This window comes from Hippocampus bargibanti, linkage group LG02 (genome assembly GCF_051943395.1).
Source record: "Hippocampus bargibanti isolate YZ-2025 linkage group LG02, ASM5194339v1, whole genome shotgun sequence".
NCBI classification, from domain to species: Eukaryota; Metazoa; Chordata; class Actinopteri; order Syngnathiformes; family Syngnathidae; genus Hippocampus; species Hippocampus bargibanti.
In genome coordinates this window covers 21,543,563-21,570,957 of record NC_142735.1, presented here as the reverse complement: position 1 = coordinate 21,570,957, position 27,395 = coordinate 21,543,563, and the positions used below count along the sequence as shown (strand labels likewise).

Sequence of the window (27,395 nt, the reverse complement as noted above, 5' to 3'; positions counted from 1 at the left end):
TTGTCGACTGCCTTTTACTTGTACTACAATTGACACTACAAACTTCTCATCGTTATCATTTATTGATTCACTAGTGAAGCGCCGAATTATTTTTTTGAGTGTGAAGAAAAAGTTTCCTGGTTGGGCTACAAGGACAATTGAGTGCACGAGTAGGATTTAGGAAGTTAATTCACCACTACAAGCTAATCTTCGCTCTCCCATTGGCAGATCGTATCGTCGATCACGGCCCACAGGAGTGAACCGGTGGGCGGGGCTTTCCAAACTTTGTCTAAGTCCCTCCCAATTTCTCTCTCGCCACTCTGCTCGCCTCTGTTGGTCGGCGGCGCGTGCATCCATTGTAGCCTCGGCGCCGATGGGGAAGCTGCGGCAATATGGAGACGGTGGAGCAGCTCGTCTCCTTCCACCGCATTCAGGTGCAGCTGAGTGGCGGCGCGCCGTGGGGTTTCACGCTCAAGGGGGGCACCGAGCACGGAGAGCCGCTGGTCATCACCAAAGTGAGTCACCCCCACCTCCAACTCCCTAACTTGCCTTCTTGCCTGTTTGCTGCCCTTTGCATTGTTGCCCAACGTGGCTCGCTTTCTTCCATCTCAGCACACTTGTGGAGTTTATACTCGCGTATTCAATGTTGTTTGGGACCGTTTTAGTTTAAAAACGCCCCCTCCCCCCGAAAAAAGAAGCCACCAGGAAGCACTGGTTCAACTCTTGTCTATAAATTAAAAGTATTTTTTTCATAGCGTCGTAAGTAACATTTATTTAATTAATTAATATGTCAATCGTGCTTTTCTTTGATTCGTGGACTGGTCAGATATTTATTAGTATATTCATTTATGTATTCATTCATTTCTTTTGTTTATTTATCATATTTTTCACCCCCTGATTAAAACAGGATATCCTGTCAAAATGACAATGCAGAAGATGCTCAGCCTTTAATTAATTCGGATTTCCAGGCTGGTTTGGTCGAAAATCAGCATTTTTTTGGGTGGAGGGGGGTGCCTGACTGGTTTGTTTGTTCCGTCCAAAATCACATTTTTTTTTTCATTTTGGGTGGAAAACCCCTCATAAATGAATGAGAATATTCATAGTTGATTAGTTATTGGATTGGATTGGATTGGATTTGCCTTTATTAGTCTCGCAGTGGAGAAATTTACATTTCACAGCAGCAAAGTTATGAAAGAAATGAAAGTAGAAAAGCAAAACACAGGAGTTGCTGTAATTTTTTTAATGGCAAATATGTACAAAACCCAATTTGATAACTAGCAGACTTTTTGTCCATGAAATCGTTTGCCTAATTTCTCAATGAACGTAAACGCTGCTGACTTTTTATTTTGTTGCTTTAGTAAATTGACAGCTAGCTTGGCCAAAATAAACATGCGTATCATACCTCTGAAGATGGAGGTTACTGATTCGCTGTGGCGACCCCTTGAAGGGAAAAGCCCAAAGGAAAAGAAGAAGAAGTAAATTGACAGCTAGCTATCATTAGCTTCACACTCAAAATGTGTTCCTTGCATCAAATATTTTAGAATGGAATCAGGGTGCAAGGAACAAGCAGAAAGTCAAGCCTAAAGGACCAAGGTATGACTCGGGAAGTTGAAAGGCGATAGCTTTGTGATGTACTCCGTTTATGATGAGGGCAGGAAGTCAGTTCAAGTTGTGTCCTGTGATTTTGCTACTATTGTCGGCCTCCATTTTTGGAAGCAGAAAGTGCAACCCGGATGGTTTTCTCTTTACTCTTTTGTCTATCATGACGCTATTTGAAAAAGCACAAATGGTGTTTCTCGCCAGCCGTGATGAATTTGGAGAAGCCATTAGAATGTTTAATCCCCTTCACAAATTACATATAGATCACACAACAAATTAACTAATTCACTGCCATTCACAAATTTATTCGGGAAATGAAACTATGACAGAGTACCAGTTCCAAAAATTTTCAGGTTTTGTTTTTTTCTTGTTTGGGTGCCGATAAAGCGCTGGCCATGGCCTCTGGCAATGTTTTCCCTTCCATAAGGGGCAGCATTTCCCTTTTTTCCATGTTCGCGCTTTGTTCCAGCTTCAGCTGTTGTTAAAGCGCTATATAAACCAATATGTATGGATTGCATTGTACAGTGAAACCTTGTTTTACGAACCCCTTGGCTTACGAACTTTTCGGTTTACGAACGTTACATTTATGAAAATTTTACCTTGACAGACAAACTATTTTTCCGTATACACACAGAGCTGCCACAATGAGTGATGTGTTATTCGCGAACGAGCCCGTTCTCCTAACAAGAAAATGGTGGCCACTGTTTTTGTCCTCTATTCCCCGCCCCCAGTCTTCGGTTAAAACCACGTGATTGGTCAAGAACGCAGCAGTGGGGGATGGGGTTACAGACAGAGAGTGAGGCCGTTCTCCCAAAAACAAAATGGCGTCTTCAGTCAAAGCCACGTGACAGTGAGAAACACACACGCGAAAGGGAGATAACAGAGCTTGAAACAAAAAAAAACAAAGTGTGAGTGTGTGAGAATAGTGAGAAAATGGATAGAAAAGTTAAAATATCCCATCAATCAGGCTCCACAAATAACCTGCACAAGTCATATGTACACTTGATGCAAAAAGCTATCAACCCAGCTAAACAGATCACAATTGATGAAGAACTAGATACAATTATCACAGAGAAAGCACCTACAAGGGATCATTCCTCAAGATGGTGAAAGAAGTGTTTAATGCTGAGGAAACCGGACACTCCATTCCATAAAATGACTTTATTGTGCAGTACAGTTTATTTCTTTAATCATAATACAATATCACATTTATTATACATAAAATAAGGTATATTTTGTGTAGTTTTAAGGCTTAGAAAATTAGAAAGTAGAAAATTGTTTTATCGGGACCTGGGAACGGATTATTCTCATTTTAATGGTTTCCTATGGGAAATTAATTTTTGGGATACACACTTTTCACCTTACACACTCTGTCTGGGAACCAATTAAGTTCGTAAGCCAAGGTCCCACTGTATTTTGGACAGCCACCCTCATTTCAAGCTCATATAACTCTGGACCAATATAATTTAGGAATTAAGTTTTTTTTCTGATGGAAGAAGAGAATCTAAGGTTTCTAACGCTGCATTAAATGTTTATGCAGTCCTAAAACTCAATATTCTGTGGGTCCTGCAAATTGAGTTAAAATGACAAAAACCCTGGCAATTAAGTGGAGACATATTTGAACGTCGTCTGGCAGTGAATAAGTTAATGAATAACTAGTTTTCAAATTTGAAGTAAAAAATAATGACCGTTATTGTGGTTTACAGTGATCCCTCGCTACTTCGCGGTTCACTTTTTGCGGCTTCAGTGCATCGTGGATTTTTTTCAGGGGGGATTTTTTTTTTTTGAAGGAGTCTTTCTCAGAGAGAAGAACATTGTTATTGGTAGTTTTTGGCACCATTTCTTTTTTTCCTCTCTTTTTTTGAGAAGAGAGAAAAAAATAAAACATAAAAAAAGTTTTTTTTATTTTTTTTATTAGCTGTTCTCTATTCTAAAAAAAAAGAGAGACAAAAAAAGAAAGACTTCCAACTGCCGATAACAATGTTCTTCTCTCGGAGAAAGACTCCTTCAAAAAAAAAAAAAAAAACATTTTTTTTTTATTTTTTTGCTACATTGTACTTCGCGGATTTCACCAATCGCGGGCTATTTTTGGAATGTATATCCCGCAATAAATGAGGGTTTACTGTATTATGGGACAATTTGAAATTTTGTTTCGGACTTTGGCAAGCATCATGGAATTTCACAACTTTGATTTGCTTTCGCGGGCCAAATAAAATGATGTGGCGGGCCAGATTTGGCCCCCAGGCCTTGTCTTTGACACCTGTGCTCTATGCCATCAAACGGGGGAGTTGAAGTAAAAAAGACTGTTTATGTGGTTTACATGCAACAATTAAAAAATTTGGTTGGGACTTTGGGTCGTTCCGCGCTTGTTGAAATCAGCGTTTTCATTTTTGCATCCAGTCATTATTTGTTGTGCGTTCTCCTGTGGCTGAGCCGTGTGCGTGTTTATGGCATGTACATGCATACGTGTGTCTGTGGTGTACATTTTGCCTTGTCCGCGCCTCCATTCATTGGGCCAGCCAGTGGAAAAGCATAGCTCATTCATCTGGAAACACACACACACACACACACACACACACACACACACACACACACACACACACACACACACACACACACACACACACACACACACACACACACACACACACACACACACACACACACACACACACACACACACACACACACACACACACACACACACACACACACACACACACACACGCACACACGCTGGGAAAATGTGAGTAGGAGAGATCAAATCAAACTGGACTCTGGAGCTTTTTTGTGTGTGTCCTGTGGCTATGTCAAGCTCAGAACATCTTGAGTGTTTTTGTATGTTGGTCTGGTTCAGCGTGAGATTTCCAAAAGTTACACGCATACACAGAAATCCGTGTGTTTGTGTGTGTTTGTGTGCATGTGCCGGCCCCGAAAGTGTACGCACTTAGTCTCAGACGTTAGTCTGAGGGGGCAGTTTGGCGGGGGAAGGGTGGCCTCTACCCTCCCCAAGACAGCAGAAGGATAGAAGCCATTTGGCCAACATTCCAGGAGCAGAAGCACAACAAATTGCTTCTGCGGTATGGGGTGTGTGCAGACGCGTGCGTGCGTGTGTGTTTGTGCGTCACCCACTCATCATCAGCTGTGTAACGGCCAGTCGACGGGCGGGCTGATGGGCACGTCATTGGCTTGCTCAACACGGCTGACAAATCGAAAACGTTTTACAATTAGCCGACTCTTGTCAGTGGTGGCTCAAATGTCTAAAAATGTGTGGCCATACACACAAACCCTTTTGTCTATTCAAATGAGACACCACCTCCATTCCTCTCATCTTTTTCTTTCCTTCTGCTGCTGTCAATGTTGACACTAAACTGTGCCAAATAATTTTGGAACAGCGGCTGGAAGGTGGGCAATGCAGTGACCCCAATGTGTGTGTGTATGTGTGTGTGTGTCTCGACATTCCAATAAAAGTCCGCCCACACGGTCTCCTCTGTTGGGGGTAGACAAGGATACCATCAGGTGGAGATGCTATTGTCCGGGTAGTGTGTGTGCGCTACTTTTTTAACAGAACTGAAACATATGTGGTGTGTGTTTGTGTAAGTGTGCGCAAGTGTGCGTTTGGGGGGGTGTGCCGAAAATGATCAGCAACGGCAAGTATTCATGAAGCTAGTGCACCTAGCATGGCCGGTGCCTATGTGTGTTTTCAGACAACATTGCGTACTTGCCCAAGTTTGTTGTTGGTCTCCCTGCTGAGCTGTGTCATGATTTCTGGATGTTAGTGCGTTTCTGACGGTCAGGTGTGTGTGTGTGTGCGTGTTGGGGTGGGTCTGGAATGTGTCTATCTGTAATCTGGAGCCTTAAAGGCTTTCTCCCAGGCGACGTCTGGACAGCGATTGGAGGTTCCACTCAATTTGAGGCCCTCCATTCTTTTGTTTTTGCTCCATTTCAAAGCTAAGCGACAACATGTCTTGAGACGGCAGTTAAATATGTTCCCAAATTGACTTTGATTCATTGTGGCCTTCCGTGAAATGCAATTAAAAAAAATTGGGATTTTGATCAGGAAAAATCACATTCCGTGATCTCGTTCGTGTTTCATAAATGAACACAGTGATATTTTAGATATATTGACATGTTCCTTCAACATTAAATTGAACACATGACAAAGACAACACTTTGTGGTGTATTTGAAATAAAAATCAAGCATGATTTCCCAATCATATTCATATTTTAATTTGTACTCAACGCAACATTCCAAACGTCATTAGAATCGGGTTTGTGGAATGAAAAAGAATTCAAAATTTTGTCGCATTGTCAACTTGACGACCATTTTGTTGTTTTTTCCACTTTGGCCACCTGGTGGCAGTATAGACAAGACAAATCCCGCTGTATTAAAAAGTTACCACTCCTCTTCCCTCATCAGTATGGCATTGATATTACAACAATCCATTGCAGGCAAAAACTAATATTACATGATTGCTAGTAACCGTTTGCATTAAGCTAACGATTTGAACATTCAAGCCTCTTTTTTTAATTACCTGTTGACTATTTTCCAAACTGCTGTTCATCGTGGGTGAATGATGTTCGACAGATGTTGTTGAAGCTCACACACACACAGGGAAGTAGTGCTTTTCAGATGCTAACAATATCAAAATGGCCGATAACAGATGCAGCTCGAATTAATCAAAGTAATTCATGTCAAAATAAAACAACCAATGTGACATTAAGGACCTATCAGGGTAATTTTATTTGAAAAGATCATATCGAACTAACTGAATGAAGCAGTTCCCCGCCTCCTCTGAAAACTGTTTCCTGGAAGCGCTTGTGTAAGACATCCATTGACTGCCTTCCTGGTATTGTGTTTCTATGGACTGTTTATCCTCCCAAAAAATTAAAAAATAAATAGTGTGTTGCGGCAAAATGTAGCCTTCTTTAGCACATGGCGCCATGATTCATTCTCTCTGGGAACATTTCCTTTTCGTTGTGCTTTTGCTCGCCTAGTCCACCAACCCCGTTTTGTCATCTTCCCTTTTTTGTTGTCGTTGTCATGTTTACAATTTCTTGCCACTTTGAACGCGCACGTTGCTGGGCGGGCAATCGAGCCAAGGGCAGCGACGGCGAAACTCGGGAGGTGGAAAACGCGGAGACAAAACTCTCATTGTATGCGTCACCGTAATGACTCCGCCCCTTCCTGCTCCAGTTATGGGAGCTACTTTTGGGAACATCAAGTTGGGTTTTGTGTTGCGCAGTTTGTAACGTCGCTAAACGCAACTTTGGGCAGGCGCTGTCATGTGACCTATTAAAGCAAAATTCAACTGCTTGTTTTGTAAGTGGAACAAAGCCGAAAGTGGCTGTTGGTGTCTGCCTTGAAGTGGGAGGGGCTTAGCGAGTGACCATAATTTAACACCATCATATTTAATTGTTCTTAAAAATGCTAAAAATGCACCACCGCTCACTTTGCGCTAGCGTAGTCGTATTTGAGGACTCGTAACCTGCGGCTGATGCGTGCGCGTGGGAGTTTTTTTTCCTTTTTCCATGTGGGCCCCCATCCCCTCATGCCGCCTTGATAAAGAAGGCCTTGTATGAGGAAGGGAGGAGAAGCTCACACGGCTGCGAGCGGAGGGCAGAGGTCCAAAGCGTATTTGTCCAGCGTGCAGCGGGTTCCTCTCCTTGTTCTCCAAGGAGGCCTCACCGCTTGGAGGTCTTTGAACTCTTTTTGAGGCCGGCTTTGTTGTGGCTCAAACGCTCACAGATGTTCGTCTGAATGCCTAATGATTTGGGCAGGAGAGGAGGAGCTTGCCACGTTTGATCCTAAGCATTCATATCCCAAATCATCATTTACCATTGAAATGAATAAAGATTGGATTAATCCGTTCCCTCACCACTTCCCTCCACTCCAATTTTTTGTAGTGTGTATACGAAAAAAACATCCACGGCATACAATTCATTGAGACATCTCAACTCCTCTCAGCTCGTTAGTACGGCACAGATTTTAATCATTTAATGCAGAAGATAAAGAATGGCTGTATACTTTTACTTTTGTGTCGCTGAATCATCAAACAAATCACAATGTTTGTCATTTTTCCATGTGCTCGAGGATGGACACGCACACACACACACACACACACACACAGTTGACAGACTTTCTCACAGCGGGAATCCTGTTATTTTCTCGGCCTTGACCTCGCACTAATGTAAGGTTTCACTTACAGACTTTTCGCACTTTGGCACCACCTTATACACACGCACGCATACATCTGCACTTAATGGTAGTTTGGGTGTGTAAATCTGTCTGTCTGAGCACACAAATGCACACTTACACTCATCAGACTGGCGGTGATTGTTTGTGATGAAAGAGGCTCTTGTTAAATACAGTTGTGTGTGTGTGTGTGTGTGTGTGTGTGTGTGTGTGTGTGTGTGTGTGTGTGTGTGTGTGTGTGTGTGTGTGTGTGTGTGTGTGATTGTGTGCGTGCGCGTGTCTGTATGTGTGTGTCTATGTCTATGCACTTGTGCATTCACGCCCACGCATTTGTGGCTCAGGTGATTGTCGATTGCTGACAGATTGTGGCCAATGTGGGCTTCTTGATTTTTCCAGGGCACAATCAGGGACGCACACACGCACAAAGTGAATTTAATTTACCACTTTAGACTTAAAAAAAGGGTGTGTCTGACCTCAGTGTGTGTGTGCGGAAAGCGCACAGAGAAGCTATTCTTCTCTCTGTCTTACGTTCTCAAATGCCGAATGTGACCTCACTCTGTCTGGATGCACGCATTGTAGAGGAATGCGATTTTGTGCGGACCGTCTCAAGATGCATGCGCAGCAAAGAAAGGAAAAGTTGCCATGGCGACACTCGCAAGTTCGTGCCTGAGGATAACTTTCTTCCCGTGTGTGTGTGTGTGTGTGTGTGTGTGTGTGTGTGTGTGTGTGTGTGTGTGTGTGTGTGTGCGCGTGTGTGTGTGTGTGGGGGGTCGGGTGGGTCCAGATCGAAGAAGGAGGCAAAGCAGCCCGCTGCGAGAGGCTGAAAGTTGGCGACGAGCTGATCAACATTAACGGCTCGGTTCTTTTTGGCAGCCGACAGGAGGCGCTCATCCTCATCAAAGGCTCTTATAGGATCCTCAAGCTCGCCGTCAGAAGGTAAAATAATAATAATAATAATAATAATAATAATCATAAAATTCATTTATAAGCGCCTTTCAAAACTCTCAAGGTCACTTTATAGTCACAAGAAGTTTTTCTGTGGGTGAGCGCCGGCAGCCCCACGCTCCTGCGTTCACTCAACTCGGAAGTAACTCAGATACAGTAGATAGAAAGCTTGCTAGCTAATAGATAGATAATAGCTAGCTAGCTAGCCACATCAGTCACAGGATAGGTTTTCTATGGGTGAGCAGCGGCAGCCACACGTTCCAGCGTTCACTCAACGCGGAAGTAACATAGATAGAAAGCTAGCTAGCTATATAGCTATAGTTAATCATTGCGTCTGCATCATTTTTTTGGAAAAGTAAAGAGCTTGGTATCAATCTTGTGCTTCCTTCACATTTAAAGACGTTTTTGGATTTCATATGGCCCACATTTCTTTAGATTTGGTTTACAGCAATTTTTTGGGGCAAAACTTTCTCCCGTTCACTGAGTGTAGCTTCAGTCATTCAGTGCTGAGATGCGGGATAAACATTTTACCAATCAAGGGTGCTAATGAATGTTTACATGGGGAAAGAGAGCGCATTCGCTTAAATTTCAATATTCTTCTTTTACTTTCAGCTTTTCCCTTCAAGGGGTAGATAATAGTGTATCAGTGTCCTCAATATTTCAATAATATGTTTTATAAAAAGTAAAACTCCAGTTTAAAGATTATTTATCAGTTTTATTAGTAAGTTTTATTCTATATTGCCTTATGTGATACTTAACTCATTCACTGCCAGAGATGCAAAAAATGTGTCCATTCCAGTGCCATTGTTTTTGTCATTTTCACTCAAATTGCAGAACTCACAGAATATTGAATTTTAGGACTACATAAACGTTCAATTCAACATAAGAAAGCTTACTCTCTTCTTTCATCAGGAAAAAAGCCGGAGTTAATTCCAAAGTTATATGGGTCTGTAGTTGTCTGAGATTGAAATGGGGGCGGCTGTACAAAATACAATGTAATACAATGCATACATATTGATTAGTGTAGCCCTTTAACCACAGCTGAAGCTGTAACAAAGCGCTAACATGGACAAAAGGCAAATACCACCCTCTTTTTGAAGGGAAAACCATTGCCAAAGGTCTGACTAGCACGTTATTGTGACCTCACGCAAGAAAAACCAAAAACTGAAGAACTTTGTCATGCTTTTCAATTCCCGAATAAATTCGGGAATGGCAGTGAGTGACTTTAACTATATTCTAAATAAAACTGATGTTTTTTCTAGTATACTTCGCCCTCCGGAAAAGATTCATTGGATATCCGATTGGAAATTTTGCTGTGGTTTTTGTATGATTTGGTTTTAGTTTGACCTTTTGAAGCGGATTAATCGTAAATGCTTAGTGTCTATTTCATAAATAACGTATGGCGGAAAAAAAATCAGTGTCTTTTTTATGTTTTTTTTTTTTTAAGCTCACTTTTTCGTGATATTGTCCCTTTTTAAAAATGCAACGAGTCAAATCAAAGGACCATTTGGCCAAGCTGGTATCATAAATGTACATTTTCATGACTTATTGAATCAAATAATGAATTGTAATGTGATGATACATTTTTATAAATGACAATGTGTTGTTTTTAATTCACAATACCCATTTTAATATCCATATTGGAAGAATCTGAGTTGTCCCGTCTGTCTGTTTCTTAAAAACAAAACAAAAATCCCAAACCTTTCCCAGCTTTTCTTGTGTAAAATTTCGAAAAATATAAAAGTTTTTTTCAAAGCATGATCCATGCTCAAAACCTCGCATAGCATTTTTGATTTTTACTGGATGGTGTTACTGTGTGGAAGCCAAGCTCCTCTTTACAGGAGGCTCCGGAATGTTTTTCGGATATGTTGGTTGTGTCCTGTTTTTTTGGGGGGGTTTGTGGGGTTTTGTTTTTTTCTGGGCTTAAGCTGATCAGATAGTTGGCTTATGGATTCCTAAATTTGGGGATGGACAATGAGTGAATCACTCCTAAGCAAGATGTTCGCATCTAGCTTCTTGGTTTCTTGACAGAAAGAGGTGCTGTGCTAAAAATAAGGGAAACCACGGGAATTCCATGTGCGAGCCGAGCCAGAAGCCTGGGTGGATAGCGGTTTGTGTTTGGGTCCAGTTTGGATTTCAGCACTGATGGTTTTTTTTTTTTTTAACACGGTGTGCAGCAGGGATCAAGAATGCAAATCTGAAAAAGCGCCATGTTTCTTCACTCACTTATTTGCAGGCTTCATCCCAACATGACTGTGGTCACGTGAACCTTTTCCACCTTTTTTTTTATTTATTCAATTATTTCCCTAACAGTCCCCGTCATTCATTTATGAACGGGAACAATCGTTTCTCAGGTTTTGTTACCTTCCCCAGGAAATGTTCCTTCCACTGTCCTGTTTTCAGATAGCCGTCGCAAATGGACATTCCTCCACTGGTGCGCAATTTCCTCTTCTTCCAAAAGTCGCGTCCTGTCCAACAGTGGACCTTTCAAGACAGGAGAGAACAAGATGTGTGTTTGCGATGGCGCAAAGTAACTTAGTATAAATGTGGGACTTGAGTGTATTTAAGATGGAGGACACTCATTCGCTGTGGCAAACCCTGAGGGGGAAAGCCGAAAGGAAAAGAAGATTCAGTCTCCTTGACTCTATTTTATTGGAGTACCCCCCATTATTTACTTATTTATTTACTTATCTCTCGATCAAGCTGGCTCTCTAGATCTTTAGCTAGCTCTATAGCTAGCTCGCTAGCTAGCTCGTTAACTAGCTTGCTTGCTAGTTCTCGAGCTCACTATTTTAATCAATCTGCACATCGAGTTTATACTAAGCGTGTGTGCACTTTTGCAAAGCAGCCTCGATGTGAAGTGAACATCCATTGATAAAATAGGACGCGGAACGTACCCTATTTATCTAGATATCTAGCTCTCTAGCTGTCTAGCTAGCTCTCTAGCTATAAGGCCGGAGGGGAGGGTGCGGTGGGACTAATGTGGAGTTGGCCACCGAGGGTGCAACACGAACCGGAATATTATAAGTTTGGAAATTTAATTTATGTTGAGATTTTTTTCTCCTTAACTCCCTCTGATCAAAAATACAAAATTGAAAATGTGTTCCAGGATACAGTCCAGTTATTGTTAATTTCCACTTAAAAATGGAAAGAACGAGTCATACCTAATTGGAAAGACAGTTGTAGTCGATTGGCCCGCGCAAAACAATCACAAGGCTTGCGCTGAGCTTGCTGACTGGTGCTTATCTGTTGTTTGCAGATGCTGGATCAGAGCGCAACAAAGGCTTTTGCTGGCTCACATGTATGCTTGGGATTGTTTGGTAGCTTGACTACAGACCACTGAATGGACACGCACACACGCACGCACACACACGCACGCACACACACACATCATTGTAGTGCCATTGGCTCTCTGGGACCTGTGCAGGACGAAGGTCTGAAGCTTGCAAAACAATAGTCTGACCCCCCCACCACTGCTTCCCCAAACCACCAATACACATTCTTGGGATTCCTCAAGACAGCTTTTTGTCTCTCTCTCTCTGTTTTTCGCGCGCTCTTTCTCGCGCTCTCTTCCTCTGTCTTTTTATTTCAAAGCACTAACAGTGCAGCAACACACGTAGACAGACAGTGCTATCATATTCGGTTGCATTTTCTTTATCTGCTGTGAAGAACGACCGATACTGCTGTGGGATGACGTCTCTGTCTCCATAAAACTTTTTTTTTTCCATTCCTGTGGTCCGAATTCACGAAAGGACTCAACAGTAAAATTAGGATCGCACCTCACACTCTAAGCATGTACAGATGGTGAAATGCATCACTCACTGAAATACTACTTGGAGTGTGTCTCGGTGCGCCAGTGGTATTTGTCTGTATCCTAAATGAGGTGCGATGTATATCATGTCTACGCAAATGAGCCTTATTGATGAACAATATTATATTTACTATGAACGGCAGCGCTAATAGCCACACGCAGGTTGAGTGTCACAAATAGGAGAGCGGGGTGGAGCTGGTGAAAATTACTACTCAGTTGAAAACATTTTGTGAGGGGCCACATTGACAGAGTGATGTAAAGGAACTCTGGTCCAAAATTTCGGCTTTGTATGTTTTTCTTAAAAAAAGTTTTTTTTTTTTTTTTTGGGGGGGGGGGGGGGGGTTTGGAAGGGATTAGTGCCATTATTATTCATTTCAATGGCCGAATATGATTTGAGTTTTTTAGTTCTAAGCATAGTCATGGAACAAAGTCACCTTGTATCACAAACTGGACAGTTTTTTTGTTGTCCAATCAGATTTCAGCTTCCATCTGTCGCTATGTCAATTTAATCTTCCTTGGGCCTCCACAAGCTGTTGGTCTGGCTAATGTAATGTGAATCATATCAGCATTTCATCATTCCCTTTAAGTGTAATTAGCGACTGGCTCCAAAATTATGTGATGATAACGTGATTACGTGCATGCACTCACACGCACCCCGAGAGCCGTAAAGCAAACAAATAGGTCCCAACGGCAGGCAACGACACAATGGCAATAAGTGGAGGAAGTGAGCCTGTTTCGGGTTTTCCCGTGTTAGCCCTTTGAAGGCAACATGCGGAATGTCAGGAATCTGACAAGCATATATGCAACATACATCCTTGTAGAGGCTGCCCAGGAAATCGGTTTGAGTCCACTTGTGGCCTCAGGTCGTCAGTTGTCGTTAAATACACGCCGCGGCGCTATGGGCACAACAAGAAGTGGCAGTTTGGAGGATGGTAAACAAAGCTTCAAAAAAGAGGCTTCAAGCTATTAAATTATACAATCATATTGAATGCTTAAAACAACTCGCATTGCTTCTTGATGCTAACAAACAATCCAAAAACACCATAAAACAGACCAAAATTGGGCAGGGTTTTAGCAATTTGAACACAAAGTGTAGCAGCACAGATAGACAGACAACATAATATCACATGCAAATATTCTTTATCCTCTACAAAAAATGATTACCAAGTCACAGTAGTTCTGAAAATATTTATCACACGGGACAAGGGCTCAGAAAAAGGCTACTAAAACATCAGAACGTTATCAGGTGCATTTTAAGTCATTCACTGCCATTCCCAAATTTATTCAGGAATTGAAAAGCATGACATGGAGCGCCATTCCTGAATTTGTCCGGGTTTTGGTTTTTCTTGCGAGGTGGGGGGAGGTGTGGATCAAGCCCAGGTCAGACCTCTGGCAATATTTTTCCCTCCCACGAGGGGGCAGCATTATCCTTTTGTACAGCTGCCCCCAATTCCACTGCAGATAACTCCAGACCCTTGTAACTTAGGAATGAACTCTTTTTTTTTTTCTGATGAAAAAACGAGTCTAACGCAGGGGTATCAAACTCATTTTTTTGCAGCGGGCCAAATTGCAGTTACGGTTTCAACTCGAGGGCCGTTATGAATTCGGGGAAACCATTAGAATGTTACATCCCCTCCACATATTACACAGCAAATTGATAAATAACTAGTTTTCAAATTTAAAGTCAATAATAAATGCTGTTATGTTTATACAAAGATTTGACATTTTGGTTTGGATTTTAGCAAGCATCACGGCACTTGAAATGCTTGATTTATTTTTGCGGGCCGAATAAAATGATGTGGTGGGCCAGATTTGGCCCCCGGGCCTTGACTTTGACACCTGTGGTCTAAGATTTCTTATGCTGCATTGAATGGTTATGTATTCCTAAAACTCAATATTCTGTGGATTCTGCAATTTAAATGAAAATGACAAAAACCCTGGCACTGGAGTGGACACATTTTTGCACGTGTGGCAGTAAATGAGTTAAATGCCATTCCTTCAAAAGCTCTGAATGGGTGGGTCACCAGGTACCAGTTTGGGGTCCACCTCCACCTGAAAAAAATCTTTCTATTGGTCAGTTCATAAATTTGATCTTATTTGAATCAGAGCGACCATTCTCGTCCGGAGCTTTTCTTTTGCGAGATCTTGTTTCGCGAATAGAAAAATCCCCCTCGTCTGTCATCTTCACTCAAAGCCATTTAGGAGGAAGTACCTCTGCATTTTTCCTCCCCATCAAACAACAATATTGCGGAACCCTCTGCTATTATTTTAGTGGCGGTGCCGCATTTTATCTGCCCTCTGCAAACTTCCCCTTGGACTGACTCACATATCCTGCATGCAAGGGAGGCAAGCAAAGAAGTGAGAGTGAGGGGGGGGGGGAGTGTGAGAGCGAGAAAAAGTCATGTTTTGCCTTCCAGCAAGAAGTCAGAGTGAGGAACAAGGGGGACGGTGAATGGAAGAGGGGACGTGAGGGTTTTCCCTCTTAGTCTGGACCCGCCAGGCGAAGTGGGTTCCTCGCAGGGAGCGTTTTACCGAGCCCCCCTGGTGGTCACAGCCGGTCGCTCCGGTCTCGCCGGGTCCAGTGGAAGGGAGGGGCTTGATCCCAGAATCCGGGATCTCACAGGCTTTCATTGTTTGGACTTGGAGAGCGAATGCGTTGAACTTGAAATGTGCCTGTGGATGCTTCTGCTCATCACTCGGGTGGGTTTCCGCGTTTTAACTCGATCAAGTTCTTGTGGAACCTTTGTGAGCGGCAGGAGTTCTTATCGTCTCCGTCTGGCTGCTTATCTTTTTGTCTGGCATTGACGGGCTAATGTAATGTGTACTGAGACTGTGTGTGACTCAGATTATGCGCCTTGACCTTTTGCGCTATCAACTGTTGCCACCAAGTGGGGCATTCCAGCAGATCCTCTCGCAATTCTCTTTGCTTTGGACTTCTGTCACGATTTCAACTCCATCGTTCATCGTGGATTCTGTGTTGGCTTCTTGTCAATGCAAAGCGCTTTCTACGACCTCTCCAAAAGTCTTTGCAATGTGGTTGTTGCCAGGCCAGAATTTCTGGAGCAGTCCAGAAGAAAAGAAGATTTTTCATTTCGGCATCGCTTTGAATCGTTACAAAGTTGCGAGTGAGGCGAACATTTTTGCTAGTTTATTTCCCGCTTTGAGTGGTTTGTTCCAGACGTTCGAGGATGAGCGTGCTTGTCTCGGAAATGTTTCTGCGTTACCCAAAACAATCAGAAAGGTTTTCCCTTCCTCTCTTTTCCCTCATGGTGCCCAACATCCGGCCTTCCATCATTTTGTTTTCTTCAAGGGCGGAGGTGAGGCCGCTATTTTTGTGTAATGACAAACAAACAAGAATTTTTGATTATATGTCAGATTATGGCTGTTTACAAGATCCACTGTGACCAGTTGAGGTCGTATGAATTTAGGTATATATGCATGTATACCTGTCCTCAAATAGTGGGGGAGACCCTCCAGGGGAATGGCGGGGCACGGTGCAATAACAGCGCTGGAAGGGAGGGGGGCATGTGTGACCCCAGGGAACATATTATTATTTATCATTATGGTTATTATTGTTATTATTGACCGGACTAAATTGTAATTACACATCCACTACAGTAGGTGGCAGTGGCGCTGTCACTCATTCTCAGTATGTGCAAGGGAGTATATTAAGTAGATTGATTTTTTTTTTCTTGTTGTTTTGCACTCACAACACAGACATGGCTGTATAGCAGGAGATTTGAAGTGGAGTGAACATACCTTTTAACTCATTCACTGCCAGACAGGCCAGAGTTTTTGTCATTGTCACACGAATTCCGGGACCCACAGAATATTGAGTTTTAGGACTACATAAACATTCAATACAGCGTTGACTTTCTTCTTTCATCAGAAAAAAAGTTAATTCCTAAATTACATGGGTCTGGTATTAAATGAGCTTGAAATGAGAGCGGCTGTCAAATACAATGCAATACATACATATTGGTTTATATAGCGCTTTAAGCTGGTGCAAAGCGCTAACATGGGAAAAAAGAAAATGCTGCCCCCTCGTGGAAGGGAAAAACATTGCCAAAAGGTCTGGCCAGCGCTTAATCGGCACTCCAGCAAGAAAAAACAAAACCCAAACAAATTCTGGTATGGTGCTCTACGTCATATGTTTAATTTCAGAATAAATTCATGAATGGCAGGGAATGAGTTAACAGACCCAAAAAACATTTAACCGGGATTAAAGGAAAGGCAGGGGGGAAAAAACTGTTAGAAAAGTTATTTGTTGGTGTCATTTGACCTATTTTTGTTTCTTAATGTTGTCATTGTTAATAGTAATGCAATGTTGTGCAGAGGTGGACTTGAAACAATTTTGTCGACCAAAAGTTTGTAGCGCGACAAGGGTTGAAGACTAAGAGGCGTCTTCAAGTCCCGTTTCGAATTGCTTCATTAAATCTTTTGGGCAGTGTCCAGTGCTTTGTTGGGCAACAGAAAATGGATTGTGTGAGATTTTACCCCCAAAGGCCAATATCCTGATTTTTTTTTTTTTTTTTTTTTTTTTTGTGTAAGCGCTGCTGACCTTTAACCTTTCTTGTCTCTACAGGCGCAGCATCCCACACATCAGGGCTTCGTCCTGGCTTCGGACCGAACTGCCCCCTCCTCCGCCTTGCCCGCCTCTCCCGACCGACTCCCCGCCATTGCCCCCGCCTCCCGCTCCACCTGCCATGCAGCTCCACCCCTGCACCTGCACGCTAACCTGGAATACAAGTGACAACAGGTGAGCTATTCTAATCAGACGCGTAACCATGCCAGATGCCCAACCGGTAGCCCATGGAGGATTCCCAAGTCAACCACAAGAATAAAAACCAATATTTGTGCATCTGTGTGCATTTATTAATTATTATTATATTTTTGTGGCCTAAGCTTCCTCTCAGTTTCACTTTCATAACAAAGTATTCAAGCAGGTCACTTTTAACCTACCTGCAACCTGTAACATCACCCCCATCAGCGGGGGTTGTTCGCGGTCGGCAGTATTCAATGGCAGCTTGCAATCAGAAATGTTTGCATGATATCTTTGTTAATTATTATTGTCATTCACTTTGTTTCATTTGGCATTCACCAATGGCATTGGGGGAAAAACTGTAGCGCCAAGAGAAGCATTTTTTAATTCCTTTTTACAAATGCACAATCTCAATTATATAATTTGTTATGTTTCGTTCATATAAGAGGTCGTTATGGCTGTTACTCAATATGACCTGTGTGTAGACACGTAATGCACGCATGTCTGGTAAGGGTTCGTCATGGAAAGTTGGTGGTCTTGAAAAGTAGATCGGCGATCAAAAAAGCTTGAGCACTACTTAACTACCCTATTCCTACTTACATGGGTTCACTGGAATGTTCAATTGTACTGCTGGACTGCCCTCACACGTCCAGCCCCCCCAAAACCAAAACTTGCTGGCATACGGTTGACATCATGGTGTTTTAATCCCAGGCAGGAAGGCCCTTGTTCTATTTATAACCCTCTGTGTCAACACTTGAGTGTGATAACCAATCAGATCCTTCGATGAGCTGTTCTTTTGTCTGTCTGTGAGCCAAGCAACAGGGCTTTCGTTTGTTTGGTGTTTGATTATTCCAACGAGGCTGCGGTCATCATTCCATCCAAAGCGTGTCGACATAGCAAGCAACAACATTGACATTGTTTCGTCAGCCCGGATGGTACGATTTGGTGAATCACAAATCACATTGATTGTTGAAGAAACCGACAGCTCTGAATAGTTTTGAGTTCACAAACTTTTTGGGGACCGGGACCTCTTACACAGGAGCCATTTTCTAAGGACCCCCTTCAAAATTCAACCCCCAATTCATCTAAATACCACTCTCAACAACTTTAGGAAACTCTTTCCCAAGATAAAGTTATCATTTAATCCAGTTTAAGTTTAATTAAATCATTCACTGCCAGACGTGCAAAAAATGTGTCTGCTCCAGTGCCAGGATTTTTATAATAATAATAATAATAATAATAATAATAATAATAATAACACATTTTAAGTGCCTTTCAAACCTCTCAAGGACACTTTACAGTCACAGACAAGCATAGGTACTATAATAAATAATTTTTGTCATTGTGACTCGTATTCCAGGACCCACAGTATATTGAGTTTTAGGACTACATAAACATTCAATTACGCGTAAGAAACCTTAGACTCTCTTCTTTCATCAGAAAAAAAACAGTTCCTAAGTTATATGGGTCTGGAGTTATATGAGCTTGAAATACGGGCGGCTGTTCAAAATAATAATAATAAATAATAATAAAAACAATATTGGTTTATATAGCGCTTTAACAACAGCTGAAGCTGGAACAAAGTGCTAATATGGAAAAGGGGGAAATGCTTCCCCCTTGTGGGATGGAAAAAACATTGCCAGAGGCCATGGCCAGCGCTTCACCGGCACCCAAACAAGGAAAAGGTACGACACATTTTCCATTGCCGAATAAATTTGTGAATGGCAATGATTGAGTTAAGAAGCAAAGTTTTACAAGCTAATTAAAATATCCTCTTTCTTTGGTGTGAGAGAAGAGGATGCACAAAACCGAATTAGATGGAGGACATTGATTCGCTGTGGTGACCCTGAAGGGAAAAGCCGAAAGGAAAAGAAGATTTATTTGGCATCCAGGGTCTATGACTGATTAATTATTCTACAGATCCCCAGGGTTTACCTTGCATGCAGGAGCTTGTCCAGGGCGCCCACTTTGAGAACCACTGGTCCTGTGTATTTCAACTTCCAAGTTGACTCCTCCTCCTCCGTTGTTGTATATTAGTGTGCTGTCACGTAGGCGTATTTGTGTTATGATTTTTTCTGGAGATTAAACTGTTAGTCCTTGGACAGAAACGGGAACTTTACCGACTCACAATACAGCGAATAGCCTTTGTTTCTGTTCGATGGGAATGAATGAAATCATGCACCTCTTTTAGCCTCAAGTCTCCCATTCTGTTAAAAATGGCAAGACGTTTGTGTGTGTTCTTTTTCCTGATCTCATCCACACAGGCGCGTAACCACGTACAATGGCATGTGACTCCCACAACAAGTGGACAAAGAGGGGAAGAGGGCCAAAAAACAGCGCTTGTGTGGGACCCTTTTTTTGTCACATCCTGAAGGCTCGAAATGTGTTTGGTGCCGCTGCGTCTGTGCCAAGCGGCTGGCTCGCATGTTCCACGTTGCGCCTCGTTGGCCAGCAGTGACTGTCATTTCCTGTCCTGCTCCTGTCTCATTTTTCTCTCTTCCTCTCTGTGTCATTCAGGTCAGCGTGTACAGTATTTACATATGCAGCAGCTGACCATTCTTTATCATTCCCACAGACAATGACTGCATTGTCTCATTGCTTTCCGTTTTTAATACGTCTGTGAATTTTAATCTGTAGAAATGCGTTTCAAAGATGTAGAAAATGGTTCTTTTCGTTTTCCTGAATTATGGACCTGTCGATGAGCATGGGTAAGGTGTCACCAGTTCTTTGGTGAACACTGTCCTGTTGTAAAAAGAAGACCTATGTAAATCGGATGGGTGCCATTTTTTTTACTAAGTCCCTTCTCTGTCGCCTTATAGTGACCTGCCCATGCAGTGGAGCCAGTTTTGTCGACCATACTCGTCCACCGATCGGAGCAGTTCCCTGGGCTCCATGGAGAGCTTGGACACAGCCACGGCAGTTACGCAGCCTTACTCCGACTCGCACAATTCACCCGTGGATCCGGCACTCTTCAATAGCCAGAGAGACTCAGCCTACAGTTCCTTCTCTGCCAGCTCAAACATGTCCGACTACGCCACTGTGCCGCTAAGGCCCGGTGACGTATGTCCCGTGGACAGTTTACTTCAAAGCCTTGGGCCGGCTTGTCCGATTTCCGCCTCCGCTGACGGAAGTTTATATTACGGCGAGGCCCGGGGTGAGCGGCAGCAAGTTGGTTTAAAGTTCAGGTCATTGACCCGACCCAAGCAGAAGCCCGTGGAGGTCCAGGAGAGACCCTCCTCTTGTTCTTATGAGGAGAAGAGTCGGGTAGTAGACTTTGAGGTCATAAGAAATGGAGAATACGGACGAGAAGCACACACCAATGGGACTAAGTCTCCATACAGAATGGACACTTTCAAAAACAACCCGAGTTGCCCTCATCTTCCAAATAAAAGTTGCCCTTCCGCTCCATCCGATATTTCTTATGAGGAAAATGCGCTTTCTCCAACCACTGTACTGGGAACACACTTCCCCAAAGTCGAAGAAGTAAGCCAAACCGGACCTTTAGAACGTTTCTATAGCCCAACAGAAGGATATACGTGTGATATAAGAGACGGTGCAGACACAACCATGCATCAGTTCTCTCAGGCCTCTGCTGGATCTGCTTCATCAACTTCACAGGCTTCATTGGAGGTTCGTGAGCAGTCTTTAATCAATCACCCCACCTTGACAGATATTCATTGGCAGAAAGACCTCGAAAAGACACAACTTCAGTCTTCACTCTTGAATAGCAGCAACTCCTCACCAGAACCTGACAGTCAGCCCTATTCCTCAGATTTTCCTGACAGCCAGTGGTGTCCAGTATCTCCAAGGCCAGCGGAGAGCCAAGAACCATCAAATAGACATTGCCTGGAGCCACCAAACCAATGGGACGAAAGCTGCAGCTCCAGCTCTGTATCTTTGTTTTTGGATGAAGGAATGGGAGTCATTCAACATCATCACCCGTGGGGGCGCTCTGTGAGTGTCCCCGAGGACACAACGGGATCATCTACACATGGCGGACTGATTCCTGACCAAATAGTCGGAGGAGATTTTGAGCCTCTTACCGCTGCTGCCAGTGTTGACACATTACTGGAGTCGCAAAGGGCGGATGAGAGAAGAATTGAAAACAAATTGAAGGACAGTGTCGCCGGTGACGTTGCCGCAAAAAAGTCTAACCCATCCAAGAACCATCGGCGAAACCGCCGCCGTAGCGAGCGCTTTGCAACCAACCTCAGGAATGAGATCCAGAAAAAAAAGGCTCAACTTCAGAGGAGCGCAGGACCAGGAGGATTGTTCTCCTGCGATGAAACCGTCCCCGAAGAGGATGGTGCGGACCTCTCTGATGAGTTTGAAGAACAAGGCACTGAAGTCAAAGAAAGAGAAACCAACCTTCAATTTGCTTCGACCCCTGCTTCTGCGAAGCGGACATGTGAGAAATTAGTCCCTCCGATCCACAAAAACGGTGACAATACACAATTGACAACCAAAGCTGTTAAAATTGTGGAAACGAGTCCTCCAAATTTTGGTGTTGGCGTTCGAGTTGTGGAGGAGCCCGCTCCCGCGGGCAAAGCTCGCCGCTGGCGTTGGACTCCCGAGCATAAACTCCAACCGGAACCAGAACCCAACCGACTGGGCAGCGTCATTGGAGAGAGTGTGTTAGGTGTCACCCAGTCAAGACACGGCGTTTGCGCATTCACCTCCACTTCCGCACCCTTCTCCGGTCACCCGGGTTCCTGTTCTCGAGCGGATGAGTCCGACATCCTCCCATTTGCAGATAGGAGGAAGTTTTTTGAGGAGACAAGCAAGTTTCCAGGCGGATCCACCGTGGCAGGACTCTCAAGTCCCAGGAAGGGGGAGCAAGGTCCAAACCCTAACCAACGGAGGTTCTCCTATCAAGGTGGGGTTCAACAAGAAAAGCCCCTACTTCCAAACAGAACGGAAGATGGGACGCTATCAGAATGTAGCAGTCGAGACAGACCAAAGAAGGAGAGTGAACAGATTAGGGAATGGGAAGAGAGTGCAAAAGAGAGAAAGAGGGACATTCTATTGCAAGAAATTGAGAAGGAAAGACAGGAAAGGGAAGTAGAACGAGAGAGAATCGGGGAAAATGAGCGACAGGAAATGTTGAGACTGTGGGAACGGGAACGCGAGATGGAGCTCCAGCTAGAGATGGCAAAGGAGAAGAACCATCTCGATAAAGAACAAGGAGACGAGATGCAAAGGGAAAGGCGGGAGTTTAACAGTGGTTCTTTTATTAAAGACAACAACCATGGAGAAAACTTTAATCCGAGCCACAACAGTCAAGTTCCAGCATCTGCATTCTACCCAGTCGACCGAGCTTCTCAGCAAGCGTTGAACCAGGGATCCACCGTGAGGCGCAACACCCCGACACAAGTAAGTGCACCCTCGTGTATTGATGGGCTTTGCGCGGGGGGTTCCCAGGTCATCTTTCAAAGGCTGTTGTCACAACAGTGTTGTAGAATCTGCGTCAATTTTACACAGCAGTGCATGTCTATGATGATGATGAACCCTAACCCGCGTTTGAACTCCTGTGAACCACTTCTGTTCAGATATTTTATGTCTAAATAAATCAGTAAAAACGAGTCAAAGCAACATGGACCTTATTTGTAGTCCTTAACAAGGGTTGGAATCTTTTGTGTACTGCTTACCTGTAAATGTCCTTTCAGTATCCTGCCCGGCAACATGAATCAAGCAAACTGAACAGGAAGTACAGCCTGACTGAGAGGTGAGACATGTTCCTTATTGTGTACCGTCAACATTCCGCAAATGGACACTCTCGTCATTTTTTACCCGATTGACTGCCGGGAGAATTTGAACAGGTGGTTGGGTTGTTTGGGAGTTGGCAGGAAATTCAACTCTGTCACGGTTTGACTATCAAAATGTGGAAAGCATAGCAGTCATCCCTACTGAAAATGTAATCCGGGGGCTGGACGGAGTATTTCTAGTTATTAGGATGTGCAAGACCAACTGTATTGTTCGCACTGTAAGGCGCACCATTGGATGTGAGCCTTATAATCCAGTGTGCCTAGTCCGGAAAATATGATAATTCATTGTGGGATGCGGTGTGAAATCCAATTCCAATGAAGTTGGGACATGGCATTAAACATAGGTTGGATCTCTTCACACAACAGAGACTACACCGGCTGGAGACGGGAGCCCAAGACCCTAGACAGTGCCAGTCTGCATCAACCACCTTCCCGCCAGGCATCCCGGATCCCAAGATTGGTGGTCGTTGACAGAAACGACTGCAATGGACACACGTTATCCCCCCTCTCGCGGCGTGGGCGCACCATGTCTGAAAATGATCTCCACATTGATGCCGGTCAGCGTTGGATGCCATCGCATCCCATCGCCGCGAGCCAGACGTTGAGCAAAGTGGAGGAACGAGTGGAGGGAGAGCAAGACCCATTGATCCAGACAAAAAGAAAGCCTCCCCCGAGGCCGCCACCGCCCAAGTGGGAGCAATTTCACCGCAGGCGAGCATCCCACCACACACTATTCGCCTCTTCCTCAACTTCTCCCCCACAATACCCCTGCTCGTTAGAGCAACACCCCTCAGATCATCGTACCTCTGAGCCATCCAGGCAGAGGTCGTACAGCCTCCCGCCGCAGAGACAGGAAGTGGTGGAGAGTTGCCCACGATGCGGCTGCCACCAACCTCAGACTCAAGAACCCGCATTCTCCCACGTCCCACCCGATCAGAATCAACTCTCCGTTCCCATTGCCCCGCCCAGTCCAATGTCCTCCAGACGGGCCCTCAGACCTGTGGTCCCGACATTCTTAGACCGGCACGAGAGGGAGATTGTGGCACCGCCGGCACTTCAAACCGGAACTGACTCTGAGGCGACCCTCAGCCCGAGCCCCACGCACAGCCTAGAGGCAGAACTGGATGTCCCTTTAGAAACGGACATAGACGACTTCCAGGAAGATGAAAGACTTCATGTGGAGGAGGCGACACTCACCAGCGAGCTTCCTTGCTTCGCTATACCGGCCACTGTCCTGGAGACAGATATTGACACCTTACCTGAGCCGCAGGCCGATCCGGCGGTCGGTGTCCGGGCGGAGTGCAGCTCTGTGGAGGACGAACCGGAGAGGAGCAGGAGTGGACTGAACTTGGACGAGCTCTTCCCCCATAGCAATGAGGGAGAGTCAGGAACGGAGAGCTGGAGGGATGTCTTCCATAACGCTGAGCACAACACTGACAGTCTGGAGAGGTAACAGGAGTTCATTTTGATTTTAGTCCCAGTTGGTGTCAGTTTCTTCTGCGACAACAAAAATGTCCTTGATGTCCTCCACCATCAGGCAGTCCAGGGCGAGTTCCAGCTGCTCTTCTTATTACAGCACATCGACAGCCAAGGCTCAGCTCTTGTCCCAGATGAAGGACTTGGCCGACAAAGAGCGTGAAGAGGATGATGAGCTTACCATTAAAGTATGCTACCTCCTCGTCACCTCCTCTCACACGACTGCCCGTCTACCCTTATTTTATTTCATTTTTTTGTGTCCGTGTTTTGCAGAGACAGCTGATGGAGAGCCTGCGTAAGAAACTGGGGGTACTGAGGGAAGCCCAACGGGGGCTTCACGACGACGTCAGGGCCAACGCGCAGCTGGGGGAGGAGGTGGAAGGCATGGTGGTGGGTGTGTGCAAGCCCAACGAGGTGGACAAGTTCCGCATGTTCATCGGTGACCTGGACAAAGTGGTCAGCCTGCTGCTGTCGCTGTCGGGGCGGCTGTTGAGGGTGGAGACGGCGATTGACATGCTCAACCCTGAAACGGATGATGATGAGAGGGTAAGGAGACATCAAGTCATATCCATCCTTCTATTCATTCATTTTCTACTATATGGAGTTGGTTCGCGGGGGCAAAGGCTTAAGCATGGGAAATCGAAATGTTCCTCTCCCCAGCCACCTGTTCCAGGTCTTCCTGGGACTTTCCCCGGCCAGCTGGGAGATATAGTTTCTCCAGCATGACATGGGTTGTCCCCGTGGCGTTCTTCCGCTGGGACATGCCTGAAACACCTCACCAGGGTGGCCTCCAAGAGGCATCCTAAGCAAATTCCTGAGCCGCTTCATCTGGCTCCTCTCGGTGTGAAAGACTTGACTTTGAGCCCCTCCCGGATGACTGAGCTTCTCACCTTATATCTCAGGGAGAGTCTAGATACCCTTACTGAAAGATCTAATTCTTTCTGTCGTGACCCATAGCTCGTGAATGCTTCGCCCAGGAAAACCAGACTATAAAATGTACAGTAAATAATTCAGACAATGAATGCTTAGACGATCGTGCTGTTGTGAAATGAAATGTGCGGCTGGATTAATACTCTGAGAACGCCCATTCTCAGCTGACCTTGAAAAGGGCCGGCCGGAACAGTTCTATGACCACAAATATTTCGTACCTCTGATTTAGGGAGTGATGCAATCTGCAACCTCCACTTGAAAGAAACTGACTCCAACCTTGTACTTCCCTGGCTATCCTCTAGCTCTCCCTGCTGGAGAAAAAGCGCCAGCTCAGGAGGCAGCTATCGGAGGCCCAAGATTTGAAGGACCACGTTGACAGCAGGGAGCAGGCCGTCAGTCGGGTTCTGGCACGATGCCTCTCTCCAGAGCAGCACAGAGACTACAGGTACAAGAAGTGGAGGTGCCCCCTGCGGATTTGTTGCCCGGCACTTCCACTTAATCTGTTTTTTCCTCCCATCGCTCTTTTACAACCCATCAACACTATACTAAGAACGCTTTTGAAAAAGTAGTCTACATAAAAAAAGTATACATGGGGATAACTATTTAAAGTGTACTTTTTTATCATACATTAGAACAAAGGTTTGAAAAAGTGTACTGTAAATATCTGTCTATAGTATTTATCAGTACATTTATAGTTAAGCATACTTCAATTGAGTTTATATGAATGTCATATTTACAAAGTACACTTATACAGATATTTATTTTACATATTACATATTTTACATATTAGATATTTATTTATATATATAATATATTATACATATGTATAGTGCATTTACAAGTATGATATGGTACTGCCTCCAATTCAGTATATAAAACAAGTTGATCTCTGATTAGCTTGAATAACCAATGCTAACCAATTTTGCTAAGCTAAGTAACAGAATACAGTCAACTGTGCCACAGAGATCATCTGGAGCCAGTTCACAATCAAAATGTCTCTTATCATATGACCAAAGCATTTAAATACATATAACAAATCATACTGAGCAGAATTGATTCAATGTATCAATGTAGGACTATTATGCTCCTACATAACGGCTTTGTGGTTCCTGCACCCTCCTTTAGCCACTTTGTGAAGATGAAGGCAGCACTGCTGGTGGAGCAGAAGCAGTTGGAAGACAAGATCCGTCTGGGAGAGGAGCAGCTGAGGGGTCTCAGGGAGAGTCTGGGGCTGGGCCTCGGTCTGGGATTGGGAATGTCCGTGGGCTACGGCCATTACTGACTGGACACCTCGAAATGACACTCAAAGTAGAGTGTAAAAACGTTTTTGTGCTTCTCAGGTTGCCGCGCAAAGATTCACGTTCAATCCAACTGCTAAATGGAATGCTATTTGCTTGATGCGAGACACAATACTCTTGTGCGGTTATCTCACTACCAAAGGCCTTATGTTTGTTTTTTGTGCTTCAATTGTATTTTTTTGTTTTGTCTGTGACCCCACAGCATCATATTACACTGTGTTGAATTTTCTGTGCTGAGTTTGACACTCCGCTTACATAAATGTATAGAAGAGCCTCATGTTTATAATGTATACGTTTTGTGTGTGTATATAGTGGATTTGAATATAGCTGGAATGGCTGGTAACAAAAGCTTTTGTGTGTGTGTAAACTGCATGAATCTTCTCAGTTGAAGTTCTTATTTTTTGCATTTACATTTTTTGGGGGCCGGAAAAGCAAAATGTCAATTGTCTTCATCATCACCATCATCCATTAAATTCTGTCTGTGACTGATCTCCAAATTTGTGTCAATGCCGCTGTGTTGCTTGAGTTAAGTACAAAAATACATTTGAATATGCTTTTTGTTGAGCAGTGTTACAATTTTGTCTTCATTTCCTGCTCTCCGTATGACAAGTCAAGTCGGGAACAAGACTAGATT

General features: G+C 44.0%; 1 protein-coding gene across 3 annotated transcripts; it reads left to right on the top strand.

Annotated features, from left to right (window-relative positions):
* The first annotated feature begins 321 nt into the window (after positions 1-321).
* shroom4 (shroom family member 4) lies at positions 322-27,258 on the top strand. Of its 3 annotated transcripts, XM_088990063.1 has the most exons (10): positions 322-494; positions 8,559-8,710; positions 17,116-17,289; positions 20,112-22,665; positions 22,959-23,017; positions 23,424-24,506; positions 24,595-24,721; positions 24,807-25,079; positions 25,766-25,908; positions 26,589-27,258. In XM_088990063.1, the coding sequence occupies exons 1-10, from the start codon at positions 372-374 to the stop codon at positions 26,743-26,745; spliced, it is 4,845 nt and encodes a 1,614-aa protein (XP_088846189.1). In that variant the 5' UTR covers positions 322-371; the 3' UTR covers positions 26,746-27,258. The 3 variants fall into 3 exon arrangements, with proteins under 3 accessions (XP_088846189.1, XP_088846190.1, XP_088846191.1); XM_088990064.1 differs by lacking the exon at positions 8,559-8,710 and having other exon boundaries at positions 374-494; XM_088990065.1 differs by lacking the exons at positions 322-494; positions 8,559-8,710 and adding an exon at positions 15,699-15,847.
* The last annotated feature ends 137 nt before the right edge of the window (positions 27,259-27,395 follow it).

What these genes read in the sequence shown, in the direction of transcription:
- shroom4 (XM_088990063.1), top strand. Translation starts at nt 372, where the DNA reads ATGGAGACGGTGGAGCAGCTCGTCTCCTTCCACCGCATTCAGGTGCAG. An exon ending in CTCAAGCTCGCCGTCAGAAG is followed by an intron (nt 8,711 to 17,115) that starts GTAAAATAATAA and finishes TTGTCTCTACAG; the next exon opens with GCGCAGCATCCCACACATCA. An exon ending in AAACGGATGATGATGAGAGG is followed by an intron (nt 25,080 to 25,765) that starts GTAAGGAGACAT and finishes GCTATCCTCTAG; the next exon opens with CTCTCCCTGCTGGAGAAAAA.